Source organism: Notamacropus eugenii, chromosome 5 (genome assembly GCF_028372415.1).
Source record: "Notamacropus eugenii isolate mMacEug1 chromosome 5, mMacEug1.pri_v2, whole genome shotgun sequence".
NCBI classification, from domain to species: Eukaryota; Metazoa; Chordata; class Mammalia; order Diprotodontia; family Macropodidae; genus Notamacropus; species Notamacropus eugenii.
In genome coordinates, this window is record NC_092876.1 from 346186095 (window position 1) to 346204157 (window position 18063).

The window sequence follows — 18063 nt, forward strand, 5'->3', positions numbered from 1 at the left end:
GTGAGTATTCATTCATGGATCCATTAAATTTTGGATTTATGGTAAGGTAGATAAAAATAGATGATGACAGTGTAACAGTTAACATTTGTAGAGCCCTTGAATATTTACAAAACACTTACATATATTATCTCATTTAATATACTTTTTTATAGCAGAAAAATCATGATAGAGAGATTGAATAATCCACACAAATAAAATATACGTGGTTTGTGGAAGAGCCTCACTAAACCCCAGTGCTCTTGCATCCTAGCCAAGTGTTCTTTCTGTTAGATGAAGATTGGTCATTGTAGCTTCCACATACTTTCAATGGTGTTTGACTAAGGCATAGTTTGCTGAAGACAACAAAAATGCTGTAATTTTGTGTATATCTGTGATAACATAAAAGTTTAACCAAGTACATATGATGGGCAGGTAAATGGGACAGTGGATAGAGTGCCGGGTCTGAAGTCAGGAAGACTTTATCTGTCTGAGTTCAAGTCTGGCCTCAGACTTGTGACCCTGAGCAAGTAACCCTGATTGAGAACTTGAGATGGAAATGGCAAACCACTCCAGTACCTTTGCCAAGAAAATCCCAAATGAGATCACAAAGATTTAGACAGGACTGACATAACTGAACAGCATATGATGAAAGCCCCAATCTCCAGGGAAGAGTGTTTTTCCTAAACATTTTCTATCCTAGATATCATGTTACCTTCCTAATGGTGATAATTCGAATGAACAGAATACTGCAAAATTAGCAAATACTAAAGTCCTCTTAGGCTTTATGCATTTCTTCTTGCTTACATTCCCAGAGTGGTCTTAGATCCTGCCAAAAATCATCCCAGAGATGAGGAGCTTAGGCCAGAAAATCCTGTAATGTAGTGACATCATGGACATTTGCACCAAACTGCATTAGGCACCCTGGAACTCACAACTATATCTCAGGAACCTGTCGTAGAAGCAAAAGCAATGGACAACTGACAGCCTGTAGTCAGTCTATCATATCTCTAAATAATGGTATGCATCAGTCTAGTATGTTGTTATTTGTAGCCCTTAGAGAATGTTTTATATTTATAAGGAAATTTGCCAGTTCAGTTCAGCCTTTTCTCTTCTTTATGTATGTGTTCTCCTTAGAAAGTTCATCAGCTATAACTGGTAATCCCCAAATTTCCATCCCATCCCTAAACCTTCTTCTGAACTTCAGGCTCATGTCTCTAACAGCCTATTAGACATCCCCATCTTTATATCGTATGGTCTGTACAAACTCAGCAAACCTGAAACTAAAATTTTCATCGTCTAGAACTGCCTATACCCTCTGGGCTTCCACATTTCTGACAATAACTTCATCATTCTCCCAGTCACCCAGTCTTCAAATATAGGATTATCCTTCATTCATTCCTTGCAATTTTTTCCCATTAGTCACCAAGGCTTCCTTCCTTTATCTTGTCTCATCTTATATGGTAAATTTTTTTTCTCTATCATTGACAGTGGAACCTACCTCTTTTGGACTCTTAACGTCACAACATTTGGTAGCATGTCACCTTGTGAGGAACTAGAAATAGCACTAAAAGAAGCTATTGGTGGAATGAGCAAGAATACATGAAGGAGGTCCATGCTGGAGGCTCCACAATTGTAGGGGTATTCAGGGATCGATTCTTAAGGTATCCGAAAAAAGGCAAGTTTACCAAAGACTTGGAGAAAATCTCAGATCTTACTACTTTTTAGAAAAATAAACAAGTAATTATATCAAGGACCATTGAAACACGCCTCTACAAAATTTTCATGTGAGTAATGTAATATGTACATATATTGAGCATTCTTGATGAATGTGTAAGAAGGAAATATCTAGGTTTTCACAAACAATATTTGCTACAGATCAGAACTTTGCAGTTATACATTTCATTTAATGTTATAGAAAGTATTTATTTGTCTATTGACTAGAAAAACTATAGCAATTCAGTAAAGTAAAATACAACTTTAAAGGCTCTCTCCTTTCCAATAAAATGTCTTCCATGCGTATGTCAAAATCATATGAAATTTCTTGAAAGGTGTAACAACAGAGTTAACAGTGCCAGCCTCTGATTGTTACTATCAAGCATGGCATAAAAGAGAGAAACATGTTCACCAGAGGGTTTTGCCACCCTCATGAAGGCTCTTCAGCACAGAGTCTATTATTGAACTTCCTATAGATAGTGAAATGCTCCAGATGTCTCTATTTGTATATGAATTTGCATGGATTACATCAATCCCTGAGAACATTACAAAGTGTCCTGGGTGAATTCCAAAATCAGTCAAAACTGACTTTTACCTCAGTGATAGTCAGGAAGCATTTATTAAGTACCTGTGAAGGGCAGTAATGCATTAATGATGCATTGATAGATTCATTAATATAGAAATAATACTTGATGATAATTAAGTGAATTTTCTGGAAAAAGGTGACCAAGACAGGGAAGGAAGCAGGCATTTATTAAGTGCCTACTATGTGCCAGGCACGGGCTAAGCACTTTACAAATATCTCCTTTGATCCTCACAACAACCATGTGAGATAGGTGGTATTATTATTTCCATTTTACTTTTGAGAAAACTGGAGCATACAGAGGTAAAGTGACTTACCCAGGATCATACAGCTAGTAAGTATCTGAAGCTAAATTTGAGCTCTGGTCTTCCAGACTTCAGGCCTAGCACTTTATCCACTGTGCCACCATCTACCTCTAGCATCTTGCCTCATGGAATATTCTCAATTAAAGGTAAAGGGAGAAAGAATATTAACCATTAAAGAAAAGAAGGGAGGTGAAACACAGTGTGATGCCCCACTTATCTTGCCCACAGATTTTCTTCACCTTTTATTGACTGAAAAAAGAGATCATCCACTTAAGCTTTCCAGAAGCTTCTCTCTTGCTCTATCAGTCCTCTCTTTTTTTTCTGTCTCTGAAGAAGAATCCCTTTCTCTTTCACCAAGTAAACCTTTCAGTTCAATCCCCTCTCTCCTTAAATAACTTCCCTCATTGCTCATTACTATCCTGCTATCTTGCCTCTCCTTCATTCCTCCTACTCCCTTCACACTCACCCACCCCCTTTTTTGGCTTTTTTGCTGCTTAGAGAAAGAGATAATAGGTTCAGGTTTATCCCGGCCTTAGAAAACGGATTCGATGATTATATCCCTCAAGTTTTTTTCCATATATTTCTGCTGCTCTTTACTACCTCACCTAAGTGCATCTACCCTAATGAAATCACTTTCTTCAGAGTTCCTAGTGGTCTCTTAACTACTCAATCTAATCATGTTTCTTAACCCTCATACTGCTTGAACTTCTTGCAGTTTTTGATACCTTTGACCAGTCTTCCTCCTGCATACTTCACTGCCCATGCGTTCTGTGGTACTACTCTTCTCCCACTTTCCTGACTGTTCATTCACAGGCTCCTTTGCTGTATTTTTTCTCCCCGGGACTCTGTGAAGGGCCCTCTTCTGTCTTAATATGTCCTATTCCAGATCTCATCAGTTCCCATCAGTTCCCATCAATCAAGTATAATCTCTAAATAGATGACTTCCAGATCTACATATCCAATCTTAATTTTTCCCAAATTCCAGTAGTGTTTTAACTGCCTGTTGAATAGCTCCTTGGTTATCCCCATAGGTTTCTCAAAGTCAGCATATCCAAAATGGAAGTTTTTATCTTCCCTGCCGAACTCTCTCTCCTCCTTACTTCACTCTTTCTTACTTCACCTCTTAAGTTATTCTGAAGTCTTGAGGATTTCACTTTCTTAACATTTCTGATATCCTTCCCCTAATAGAGCCCCAAGTTTCATTTAAGCCTTTTACCACCTTTTTTGGACACTAGAATAGCTTCTTAATTGATTTCCACTGTTTCTAAATTAGATTAGTTAGGTGTTACAGTGGATAGAGCACTGGGCCTGAATTCAGAAAGACTCATCTTCCTGAGTTCAAATCTGGCCTCAGACACTTGGCTGTGCGACCCTGTCATTTAACTGTATTTGCCTCAGTTTCCTCATCTGCAAATTGAGGTGAAGAAGGAAGTGGCAAACCACTCAAAGTATCTTTGCCAAGAAAACCCTAAATGGGATCACAAAATGTCAAAAGACAACTGAAAAACATTTTCTTAAAAGATTCTAAATTGAAAAAAAAACTTAGAAGCTGCTATGTACCAGACACTATGCTAGTGCTTGAAAAAATATTATCTCATTTTATCTTCACAAAACTGAGGAAGACATAAATGACTTGTCCAGACTCACACAGCTAATAATTGTATGAGTTCAGACTTGAACTTGTATCATCCTGACTCCAAGTCCAGGTCTTTAACCACCATGTCACCCAGCTGCCTTTAGTCTCTTTCCTTTCCAGTCCATCCTTCACACAGCTGCCAAAATGATCTTCCTAAGGCTTTGGGCTGACCATATTTGTGGAGCTTCCAGTGGCTCCCCATCACTTAAAAAATAAAGTACTTTTTAGTCTGACATTTACTGCCTATGTCTTTGTCATGTAATTTTTCAGTGTTAGTTTTTATCACCTGAAGTTGTGACTGTCCTTTGAACTCAGCACTCTCTCTCTCTCTCTCTCTCTCTCTCCTACATTACAATTATTATTTCATTTGATCCTCATTACAACTCTTCAAGGTAGTTGCCAGAAGTTGTTTGGGGTCTCCCTTCTTCAGTTTCCCTTCTCTATTATTAATGTATATATTGTATCACTTATAGCAACTAGGTGGTATAGTACAGCTCTGGGCAAAGTTCTAATTTGGCATCACATACACCCTCGTTGTATGACCCTGGGCAACTCATTTCTGCCTTTCTCAGTTTCTTCAACTATAAAATGGGGATAATTCTCTTGCACCTATTTCCCAGGGATATGGTGAACATTAAATGAGATATTTAAAAATCACTTAGTGTCCTGTCTGGCACTTGGTAGCTACCTAATAAATACCTGTTTACTTCCTTTTCTTCCCTCAACCTCTGTGAAATGTAACTTTCTTGAGACCAGGGTCTATTTTATATTTTGTATTTATGTCTCCACAGTACCTTAGATATAGTTGTTTGGCTATTTTTTGTTACTGTCACAAAAGACAAAGGAGGAAAGAAGACAGTTGCAAGGAGTTATGAGTTAGTTGCTAGTGGCATGGAAAAGGCTTTCTGCAGAAGATGGCATTTGAACTGAGCCTTGAAGGAACACAGGGAAGCTAAAAGACAGAGGTAAAGAGAGAAGGCATTTCTAACAGTGGGACCAGGTGCTAATGCAAAGACACAAAGCTTGGAAATGGAATGTTGTATGCAAGGAACAGCAAGGGATTATGGGTGAGTGGAAGAGAATAAAATGTATGAAGACACAGAGGGATGGAGGGGCAAAGTGACGAAGACCTTTAAATGCTAGACAGAGGACTTTACGTATGAGCCTGAAAGTAATGGCACCTACCTCCCAGGGTTGTTGTACAGATCAAATAAGATAATATTGATAAAGCACTTACTTAGCACACTGTCTAGCACACAGTAGGAACTTAAATATTTATTTGTTCCTAATAGGGAACCAATGGAGTTTTTGAGTCAGAAAGTGGAAGAGTGAGATAAATCATTTTAGGAATAAAGTCAAAGAGATATTGGAATAGGAAGACACTTTGAAACAGGGATACCAATTACAAGGCTATTGCAATAGAGCAGGCAAGAGGTGATGAAGGTCTGTACTAGAGTCGTAGCTTTGTGAGTGAAGAGAAAGGTGCATATATGAGCAATGTTGTAAAGGGAGGCATTGACCAGATAAGGCAATGAATTGAACGTATAAGAGTAAATAAGAAGTCAAAGATTGCACCTAGGTTACCAGCCTGGGTGACTGGGAAGATGTTGGTACCCTCTACAGTAAAAAGGAAAATGGAAAAAGGGAGAGGAGGGGCAGATAATGAGTTATGTTTTGGACATTTTGAGTTCAATACCCAAAAGGCAATTGGTGATTCCAGATTCAGGAAAAAGACTAGGGCTAGATATGTAACTCTGGGAATCATCTATGTCAAGATAAATGAACTCTTGGGAGCTGATCAGGTCACCAAGTGAGATTATACATAGAGGAGAGCTGATGGCCCTGAACAGAGCCTTGGAAGATACCCCTGTTAGTGAGCATGGCCTGGAGGAAGAAGGTTGGGGTAAAGAGAGTGGTTGGAGGTTTCAAGAGAAATGAAAGAGTTTGGTATAGTTGTCCTGAGAGGCATGGATTAGGGAAGTGTAAAAAGCATTGCCTTGCTATAACAAGTTCTGGTTGAGATTATGTGGCAAGTGTTAATGGACTCACCTGTCAATGTGATGTTTCTAAAGCATAGGTTTGACTGTCATTTCCTTATTCATTAAATTCCAGGCTCTCCCTATTGTTTTTTGCTTCCTAACCTGGTCCCTTCCTACCTTTCCAGTCTTCTCTTCCTTCTACACTCTGTCTTCCAACTACTAGCCAACTCTCTGTTCATCACCTCTCTCCCTGCTTTTGCAATGGTTGGTTGTTACCACACTCGGAATGCTCTCCTTCCTCACCTGTGCCTTACAGCTTCCTTGACTCAGATCTTACCTTCTGAGGAATACCTTTCCTGATCCTCCAGCTTTTCTATTGCCTTCTCTAAGGTTACTTTCCATCTACTCTATAAGTATATTGTGTTTATCTAGTTATTTACATATTTCTCCACTGGAATTTGAACTCCTTGAAGGCACAGTCTGTTTTTGCTTTCCTTTGCATCCCCAGAACCTAGCAAATATCAGGAACATAAGTAATACATGTTGGTTAATTGATTGAACTCATCATTCATATCTATACAGTAAATTCAGTTTCTCATTCAAGAACCTCATATTATGACAGTTTCAGCTATAAAGAATCCTTCTGCTGAAATTCCCAATAACAGTATGTAGTGCCATTGTGAAATTCACAGCACCTCTGGTGGCCATGAATTTCCCAGCACAGTTCTGAATCATGAAATACAACAGACTCTCCACATGGAAGACAGAACCAAAACATTTATTCAGAAACCAGAAAGCCAAATCCCTCATAATCTATACACAATAACAGTGCAAAGGACAACACCATCCCCAAGCCTTCTCCCTGCCAGGCTTCCCCCAAACCAGCTCCATTAACAAATCACAAGCAGGCTCCCTTAAACAAAATCACAAACAAGCTCTTTCATTCACACTAGCCAGCTGCCTGCTTGCCTGCCTCCTTCCTAGCTCTGACTACTCTCATGACTAACTTCTTCCCAGCTCTGCTTAAGCTTTACTTCTTCCTGTTCCACCCTTCCTGCTCTATCTGTTCAGCAAATTCCTCCCACCTCAGGCTCCATGTGACTTAGACTTCTGTGACCCAGGTAGGTCACATGGGCCTATTAATGAATGGGAAAGATCTTCCCATTTAAATTGCCATTACACAGTATGATAACATTATTTCAAAGTAGTTGCTAAAATTATAAATATATATACATACATATGTACATATATAATTTACTGTTTATATTCTCTAAGTCTTGATTACTTTTAAATTCCTTAATCATGCCTTATACCTTTTGTTCAGTTAGGAATGGGATTTCAAAAGGCAAGTAGAAGAATCTGTGGTTTTCCTGTCTCTACCACATCTGACTTTTCCCAGTACTCAAAGCTGAAATAGAACTCAAAGCATATATTTAAATACTATGAACTTGAACTTCTCGGGTACAATAATTTTAGTTGTCTGTCCAGCCAATGAGAAACTTAACTTCTGATTAGTCTAGGTTCAAACTAAATAGGATATGTGTGTGTCTGTGTGTGTATGTGTGTGTGTACATATATACATGTATATGTATATATAAATAAATGCATAAATACATAAATATTTTCTCTTAGTTATCACTAAGGTTATAGTAGAAAGAAAGTAACTACTTCCCTAACATTTGCTTCAACAATTTCCTAGTCATTGAGCAATTTAGTTAATCAGGGGATTGTGGCATTTGGGGTGGAGTGGGGAAAGCTTTGTAAAAGTAGTGAGAATTTTAATAAATAATCTATTGCTGATGACCATTGTAGGTCAGCTTTTAACTGCTCTGCCTGTTTTATTCTTTATGCAGGCACCATACAAGAATGGTGTAAGCATAGTAAGTAATGAAACCAGATCTTATTTAAGCAAGAATGACTTGATCACTAAAAGTAGTTCATGAACAGGTTTTCATTTTAATAAGGAAAGGTGAGCCATTACCACCTCAGAGATGCATATACACAGTATTCCAGAAGTCTTACGTCTTAAAAGACTATTAGAACCCCTTAAAGTAGCTCTACCTCTTCACCATGACCACAACTCCCATTCCTCTGATAAAGATAATAAAATTGTATGCCATGGCCTCTGGAAAGAGCACATTACTGCCCTTTATGGGTTATCTCCCTCATTAGAATGGAAGCTCCTTTAGGACAGGGACTCTGTCACTTTTGTGCCTTTGTCCCTGGTTTTTAGCACAGTGCTGGGCATATATTGAGGATTTAATAAATATTTTCCATTCATTCATAGTAAATTCTCAGTAAATGTGTTATGAGTGTCTTCTTATAAAAATTTATCTAATGCTTCATAATTCCAAATAATTTTTCTGCCTTCATTCTCACAGTAATGTTGATTATATCTTTTTCAAAATGGGAAAAGAGAATGATTATGCTTTTCAGCAAGATACTTTTCAATGTTTTGATTTTATTTCCTTTTAAAGGATTCTCCTATTTCTCCTTGAATATAGGAGGTTTCTTTTAAAAACCTATTCCTTGGATCAGTGATCAGGCAACAAGCATTTATTATACATTATTATACATGTGTCAGGTTCTGCTAAGCACTGAAAATGCATGAACAAAAATGGAACAGTCTCTGTCCTCAAGGAGCATATATTCAGAAGGGCTAGAAAGAATTATGTCAGTATATGCAGAATATATTGAAGATGAATACACGCTAGTTTTGAAAAGTAGGACCCTAGAAGCATGGGGGGTCAATCAAAGAAGGTCTCATATAGTAGAACTTGATCTGAGTATTGAAATTCCAAAAGGATGTCTATTTCAGACATCAGGAAAAAGTTATAAAGATAGTGAAAGGAGCCATAGGGAAGTTGATTGATATGACCTTTCCTTATATTGATGGCAGTATTGATTTGGTTATGACTCTAGAACTGGAACGGTGTGTGTAAGGAGGTAGAGCACTCACATGATACTGAGGCAAGATGGCTGGGAAACATAATTAAGACTCCTTAGATATAGACTAAATGAGATGAAATGATGAACCTGAGCAATCCAGAAAAAGGCAAATTATACACAGTATCTTCCTTGAAAGGAACAAGAGATGTCCCTTCAGAGAGGTTCCTGTTAAAAAATGTTTAAAAGTGAAATTTTGGTGCTTAGGAGGAGGTAGGCTTCAGTTATCTGAAAAAACCAATTATAGAATGTCTCTTTCCTGCATCATAGTAGATAAATAAAATATTTCTATAGTTTTAGGAAGTAATGAGTAAGGTGACCTTTGAAATATCAGTAAATAATGCGATTTTACTATTTTATTGGATTTGGATTCTTTTGGTGTAGGGCATTCCTTATATGTCTGTATTTAAACTTGGCTTCAGTATTAAGAATGAAAAGCATTTACCTTTTTTTTTTTTTTTGGTTAATTAATGCAATAAATATTTAAATGTACATGATTTCCAAAGCACTTTACTATGCATTATGACTGATGTAAAGGTGAATAATACAATCCTTATTTTCAGGAAGCATGAAATTTTTATACTGCCATTTTACTCTGGGTTAAGTCCTATAAGTTACTTTTAAATTCTGAACTTGTCCTATTGGACAACTGAACAGTCTTAGTGAGTGAGACTTATTTTTAAATTAGTAAAACCTGGTTTCATTATTCTTCAGCAAATGCACTTTTTATAAAATTCTTAAATGTTAACTGAAATATTCTCAGGCAAAAAAAATTATTATTAATGCCTGAATTCTAATCTTTCAATATAAATCTAATAATACTCAGTGTCTGTAAAAGCTTTTAAATTGAGCCTACATTGGTGAGAAATTGATTCAAACATAATTAATTTCTTAAAACCCAGGAAAATAATGAAATTTTCTTTATGACTCATTTTATATTTCAAAACAAGGTTAGCAAGAGATGAATCTATCAGTCTAATTTGAAATAAAATACAAGTTTAGAAAACTTTTACTTGGTCATTTTATCTTTTACATTAAGTCCTTTTGTTCATTTATTAAAACTTGCTTTTAGGTGAGTTATGCTCTTGATACATGATTATATTTCGGCAACTTTTATTTTTTAAAATAATATTTAGCAGTATGATCTAAATGAATAGAAACAATTGTCTAACAAATTTAGAAATCTTTTACATTTGAATGCTAGCAGTGTTATAAAACAAGAGTTATAAAATATATCTTTTAAATGACCCTTAGCTATTTTAGATAAAGAGTATGTATTTTGTGTTTCACTGATCTGACTGCCCATTTGGGGCTAATTTCAGTTATTGCATTCTCACAGAGCAAAAAGCATGATGACGTTATTTGTATATTGCTTAACTAGAACTCTAGCATCTGATAGTATTTGAATAACATTTACATGATAGCAGATCACTTTGTAGTAATATAAAGGAACCTTTTAATTCAGTCTTCATATGATCACTATTAATAAGGTTCATATCAAACATTAAAAACCATCCTTAATAAAAGATGCCAAAGAGTCAAGTTAAACTAATTAAGGGTGCTTAAATTTAAAAGGCATCAACCAGATTTTTACCCCCTTGGAATACCATATATTGTCCCTGCCTTTTAAGATTAATTGGAATGAAACTTTTCTTCTAATCAATTAACTAATGCAGTATAAAGTTCAGCAAATAAGTAAAAATTAACATCTGGTGCTGTTTAATGTGACATCTCATTATGTGTTTGTTTTTAAAGTGTAACTAATTTTAGTTAGTAGCTTGAAAACAAAGGCTTAATTGCAATAGATTCTTTTTTTAGTAATAGTTAAGTTTGCATCTCTGAGCATGTGGTTTTGTCAGTTGTTTTGAACACCATTGCATGTATTTGGTCTGTAACTGGAGATCTGTGGCAGTATTTCATATTTATCCCAGTATCAGCTAGTTGAGGAGGAACTGTTTGGAACAGGCAGCAGAACTGGCTTTGTGTTCTGTTTAGATTAATTGTCATTGGTTATATCCATGGAAAATGGGAAACTTTACATTGATTGTTTGGCTTCTTAATTTAATAGAATTAGATCTGATGCTGTCAGGAAGCTACTTTAACATAGGACTTGAAATGGTATATATGATTGTTTTCTAAAAGGCTCTTTTATAAAGCATTTTTAATTTAGTCAAAAAAACTTTCTCCAGGCTTAAACTTGATAGTCAAAGGCTATTCTGGGACATTTAGATTAAAATCGCACCTATAAATTTTAGTTATCCAAATGCAAATGTACTTTTAATAATTTCCTATATTAGGACTTATTTGCATTTGTTCAACACCAAAAGAATACTCAACTTTTGAAAACTGGAAATTGATTTACTGTTAGTTCTATTATGGACCAGTATTGTGAGAGACTGTTTATTTCATCTTCTGAAAATGAGTTGCTGCACAGGTGAGGTAGTATTTGGATCACTTTAAAAGTTCATGTCAGTGTTTTGTTTTGTTTTGTTTTTCCTTTTTCCTATTTTATTTTTGGCCTTTTTTATTTTACTTATTTATTTTTGCTTTTGTTTTTTGCAGGGGTGTTTTGGGATTTTCATGGCCTTGCTGCACATTCGGCTGGCCATATTTAGTCTGCGCACTAAATGTTAGTCTGCCCAGTTGAGTCTTACTTTTGTGCACTCAGTTCTTTTGGTTTGATTTCATGTTTTGTCCACTTGGATGTGTTTTAGATTGAGAGATTTTTATTCTGATGGGCCGGATTTTTAATCCGTATGCTAAATTTTAGTCTGCAGACTAAAAGTAATCCGCGGATTATTTATTTTTATTAAAAAATATTTAATTCCCCCACTAGAAACTATCCTAAAAGAATGTTAAATTATTCTACACTAATCAAGGGAGTTCACAGCTACTGGTGAGTTGTACCATTTTTTTTTTATTCTTATGCCTTATAACCGACACCACTACCTCTGTCACTTTTTTTTGCTCAGTTGTACTAGGTGTTGGTGTACATTACTGTGCTTGTCACCCATAACTGTGACTGTCCCTTAATATTATTGTTTATTGTATATCTTTTTGTTTAGCTTTTGGTGGGTGAATTGGGTAGAATTATAGGTGGAACTGTGTTGAATTGGTAGTGCTAAAAGGCTCATGATTTTTTTAGTGAGTTATTCCAAAAGGAAAGAATGTTCTTAAGTTTTTCTTTTCTTAAGTAATGGGTGCAAGGGTATGAGGGGAAAAGCCCACAATAGAAAAACTAAGTCCATACCCGCACTCCCAAGGTGATATGTCAGTTTCATGAAGAGTCCTAAAGAGATGAGAAAGAACTTCAGCAAAATAAGCATCCATTAGAGGGGAAGTCAATCCAAAATGGAGAATAATCCGCGGTGGCCTGATCCATTCTTAGCTCACTATCTGGCTTGAAAACTCAAGCAGTAATAATAATGATAATAATACAGACCAAATATTTTTATTTTCTTCTGAACACTAATTTAGAATTTTTTTATACCATGTCCTTTGGACACATTTATGGAGAAAAACAAAATATATACATAGGGATTTGACACATTTAAAGCAGACTAATCTGGCCCTTCCTTCCCCCCCATTTTCCCCGTGTCTGTGGACAATGAATCCGGGACAAGAGGACTACCAAATACTTTACTTTGGGAACTTAATTACCCCTTTACTTCTAGATTTAATTTTGATTTAACTTTTTTTGGTTTTGTATTTTTTTAATAAATGCACTGGCATTGGAACATAATAAAATAAAATTATGATGTTTCTTTACTATGCCTCACCATTGCGCAATCAATTTTTTTACATACACTGTGGCGAAATAATTGGACTTGCTACTATGGAGACTGATGTTTAAAGTTTATAACTGTATAAACATTTTCTATGTCCCCCACACCATGGATTTCTTATAACATTGGATATATTTTTCCTTGCTGGACTATTCTCTTTTGGATTGACTCCCCCTGTTTGGATTATTTCACTGCATTATCATCTTTAGGACTCGTCAGGAACAGGACATTTCACCTCAGGAGTGCGGGTATGTATTTAATTTTTTTTTTCAAATTATTAGGGCTGGCCTGTAAAACTGGGGGAAAGGAATTTTGAAAGGTTAGAAATTCATGCTACAGATAACTACATATTTTCATTCTTGAAATATAATAGAATAAAAATTATACTGAGGCATCTGATTTCAGTTTTTAAATTACTCTATAGAAGGGTTTTTGTTTAGGTATGTTATAAGTTGTCTTCATCACTGATCTCAATAATTAATTATAGTTCCAGCCAGGTTTAAAAATTAGGGTGGTTTTTCTTTAAATTTCCTTTATTTTTTTTAAAGTTGTTTATTATTTGTGGAACTAGAGGTTAAACAGTTTTTAAAAAGTAAGAAATTGAGGAAGCAGCAGAGACAGAAACTCCTTTGGTAAAAGCCAAATTTCAGTAGTTCTGTCGGTCTCCTTTTCTTTAGACACAAAGGTAACAACCCAGAAGAGCAATGTTCCTGTTGGGGCTGTAACTTGGAAGTCACTTGCTACTACACCCAGTATTGTGGTCAGAAATCCGAACTCTGGAGGCATTGGGTTTGACCCAACACAAATGAACCCCACATAATCTTCAGGTTAAAGTTTATCCACAGAGTGCCAACCAAAGCTTTTCTCATCATGGGTCACTCAAAGGGTTTAAAGTAACAGTGGATAACTTTGTAATTGCAGGTTAAGTCTGTCTTAACGTTTGTTATCAGAATGGATATTATTCTTTGTTGTTTTAACTCTTTGACTCCATGAGTCAGGATTCCATGACAAAATGGGCTAATATACAATGTCTTAGTACCAACATGGATGGGTACTTGTAGCCAACAAGGCACCAAAGAGGTTTTGGTTTGGGGTTTTTATTTTTGAGAGAAATTTACAATATTGATTTATTGTTGGTTTTGACAGATAATCTTCGTTGATGTTAACATGAAATTTCTCCATTTAAAATGTACTTACTGCCCAGCTACCCTGCACTTTGAATGTTAGCAGGAGGTATTTATTTCTATTTTTGGTGATGCTGAGTGACTTATGTGCTCCCATATTGGTGCGAAAGCATTTTGGATTAGCTCATGTTTATTGAAAAATGCTGGCAACATAATTCCATATACTGTCAAGTAAATGGAAATTGTCCTCAGGGAGGAGCATTAAAGACAACTGTTCAACTTTGTCTTTCATGTGATACTGAGGGGAAAATTAGGTGACAAAAGAAGAAAGGTGGGAAAAACCTCTAAGCAATGACCTGTTTCAGCAGTTGTTGGGAACAAGTACCAAAAGGTGATGTTCTAGTCACAGCAGTGGTACCTATAGAACATTTGCTCTCTGTGTCTTTCCTGTGCCCATCCCATTCAGAAAAGACTTTTAGGTTCGAAAATAACCATTGAAAAACTGTGGAAGTGCTCAGTCTGTTCCTGTAAGATTTTTGTTTTGTTTTGTTTTGAAGTTATAACTTGATGTTACTCCCTATCTCCCATTTGGATCCATCTAAGCCAAAAAAAAAATCAAGATTTATCATTATTTATTATTAAGGACCTGAGGGGTAGGCATGGTTCAGAAATGGGCATAAGAGAAAAGAGGGTCTGGCTGAGAACATGAAATAAATGCTGGTTTCAGATCATTACTCTTAGATACTATGGAACAGGTAGCTCTAAGCCCTGTCTCTCTCAAAGTAAAACATGACTTTTCTTATGAAAAGGACTTTCAAGCATATCTAATAAACTAACTCAATACTCTTGAGGTTCCAAAATGAATTATTTAAACTTAAGTGATTCCTTTATAAGTAGCAATCATGACACATTGCATTATGTAGTGCTTTTAGTTGACAAAATACTTTACACACTTTATTCTCACTTGATCTTGTGGTGGGTGCTATTATTATCCCTCTTTTACAGATGAGGAAACTGAGATAGAGAGTGATTAAGTGACTTGTCCAGGGTCATACAGCTATTTTGTGTTTGAGACAAGATTCAAACTCAGGTCTTCCTGACTCCAGGCCTAGCACTCTATCCACAACACCATACTGCCTTTAATTATAAAGCTTTTTTTAGAATTTCATGAGCAAACAAACCTTTATTTCAAATATATATTTTGATATTTGAAAATAAAAGCAGAAAAGTTGTTTTCCAAACATGTATAAAGGGCTCTTCAATGAAAACTATTTCTTGAAATTCTTAGTACTCTAGTGATAACTTACTCTGATGCCCATATTCAGTAAATAATGCTAGGGGTTCAAAAATCGGTTTAGTATCCCTTGGCTTCCTCTTACCTTGTCTCATTCCATAGGTGATTTTTTTTCTTCTGTGTTCCTCTCCTTTGAGTGTCTGTCTCTGTCTTTCTGTCTGCCTCTTTGTCTGACTGTCCCTATCTTTCTTTTTTCTTCCCTCCATCCCTTCCTCTCTTCCTTTTTACTTCTCTTTTACCCACTCTGCACCCCTTCCTCACTCCCTTCTTCCTTGCTCTTGCCCCTCCATTAAGTGACTGTCATTGTTAGTTCCTGTGTTTCTCCTTTCTACTTTTATGTTCTGTCTGTCCACCAGTGCCTCCCTTCCTGACCTCCATTCCCATCTTTCCTCCTTGTTTTCCCTCTCCTCCTTAATTGGTAAAGATAGAAGACTGAAGTATTGTTTCTTATGTACTTCCAGAATTAGAAGTGTGGCTTTCAGTTCATTTTTTTTATGTCAGTGGCCCTAAATAGAGAGGAAAATAGTCTCCCCACTTTGTGCATAGAGGAAACTTCAAGGAAGGATGATCTGTATAAATGACCATGGGTGACAGTTGTTTAAGAAAATAATATAGTTTCCTCAAAATCTAAGTATTTAGATTTAAAAATTTCTCCAAATAACTTATAATCTATTTTTTTTAATAGGAAAGACTAAATCCTTAACATTTTGCAGGCTTAGGATAAACAACTTTCTGTTTTCTCTGAGACGTTGACTGCCAAACTTGAACAGTGCTGTCCATATCAACGGTTATTCTGCTCAAAATCATCCAAAAGAAGCATCCTTCTGCCCACTGTCACAAAAAGTCAAGAACTTTTAATTTTCATCATCTTGAATTTTTCTTCATTTTGCCTCTTTCTCTGAACTTCAACTTTTATCCCATCTACATATATATCATTTCTGTATGCATGATTGATTGCTCTACTGTATCATCAGCATTTTTAGACATTTTTGCCTTCTTTCCCAGTGGTTTCTCTGAGTTTCCTCATATAGTCTTTCACACTGACAGCTCATCCTCACCCAAGTGTGGTGAACCATGTGCAGTTAACCCTTTAAATTTTAGAAGGCTCCCTATCCAAATGAAATTATGTTTGTGTAACTAGTGGGAGTTCTTAACTTACTACTCAGAGGGTTAATTGCTCAGCAGTTATAATGAAAAACAAATCAATGTATCTTTTTTGTCATGTAGGTCTTCCGACCCAGAACTCCACCTGAGGCAATTGCGTTATGTAGCCGTCTGCTGGAATATACCCCAACTGCCCGATTGACACCGCTGGAAGCTTGTGCACATTCGTTTTTTGATGAATTACGGGACCCAAATGTCAAATTACCAAATGGGCGAGATACTCCTGCACTCTTCAATTTCACCACTCAAGGTAATTTTATAAACTAAGAATCTCTTTCCAGGAAACCACATCCTATAAAAAGGCCAATCTCTAAATTCAAGAAATAGTACTCAATTTAGTAAAAAGTGAAAAGATGACAACTGGAATATTAAGTACTTACGCAAGTAGAAGGCATCCTTTTAAGTCCTCTACTGGCTAAACTAATAGAATGATAAAATATTAGAGCTAGAAGCAATCTTTGAGAACATCTGATTTCATAGATGAAGAAACCAAAAACCAGAGGAAAATTGATTTCCCTGTAGTCTTTCAAAGGAGTTGCTTTATTTTATAGAAAGTATATACACTGCTAAAAAAAAGTGTCAAGGTATAATGTTCATAGGTTCATAATGTTCAAGGTATAATAATCTGGAAGCATAATGGTGGCTAATAGAAGAAATTTTTAGCTGATATCATTGAATAATAGTCTACTTGGATAACAGTTACAGAGGTGTAATTTAATCCAGTAAAGTCTATGATCCACAAAAGTATTAGTATGTTATTTTTCCATTAACAGTTACCTGAAACTAAGTCAAACAAATAACACTCTCCCAAAGACACAGAGACTTTTCTTGTTGTTAGTTAAAATAATGACTCTAGGCTAGCCTCAGGACTCAAACTTACAAATTAGCAGTTACTATTTATCGTTTCTTCAGTCTGATTACCTGATAAGAGGGTTAGGATTGTCACCAGCCCTTCTAAAATTTATGCAGAGTATGAGATCTCTGTACCTTTAAGACTCTTCCCAATACTGGAGTTATTGTGAAAGGAATCTTATGTGTATCTGAGTATTCTCTCAAAGATTGTCTCTGATTCCTTCAGATTTCCTTCTCCTGTCAAACATGTCTAGAACCATAGAACTATGTGATCTCTAGTACCTATATGGTGATATTTCTTTTGATTCTTGTACCAAATAGAAAAGTGTCTTATATTCAGTAAATACACGTTGCTTGATGTAAAGTTTAGATTGACCAAAGAATATGAATTGGAGGAAGAGAAGGGGACCAAAGAATGTGTTTACTATTTTATGATGAGGAGAGTCAGGGACATGATTAGTTCAAGGTACACCAACTACATCGTAGAAGCAAGTTAATTATTTTGAGTATTTCAGTCATTCTGATTCTTTCAGATCACCAGGGAGACATCTAGAAAATTACTGATTCTTTGTTTTAAGTAGCTTCAGTAAATTAATAATGCAGTTTATCAGTTGTTCAGCCTGCTCCCAGGTTATAGTTCATACTTGAAAAGAACCTAGGAAAATACATAAAGTTTTATATTCAATTCAGAAAATCATCAAGT

The 18063-nt window shown here is 35.9% G+C and overlaps 1 protein-coding gene across 8 annotated transcripts in view; it reads left to right on the forward strand.

Moving 5' to 3' along the window:
* Window positions 1-18063, forward strand: part of GSK3B (glycogen synthase kinase 3 beta) — a 288178-nt gene that overhangs the window by 225170 nt on the left and 44945 nt on the right. For 5 of the 8 annotated variants that reach the window (XM_072613910.1, XM_072613911.1, XM_072613905.1 and 2 more), the window contains exon 9: window positions 16572-16758. In XM_072613910.1, coding sequence (XP_072470011.1) covers window positions 16572-16758 — 187 coding nt within the window. Of the gene's footprint in view, window positions 1-13135; window positions 13175-16571; window positions 16759-18063 lie in introns of all 8 variants that reach the window. The other 3 variants (XM_072613909.1, XM_072613904.1, XM_072613903.1) reach the window with 1 other exon arrangement.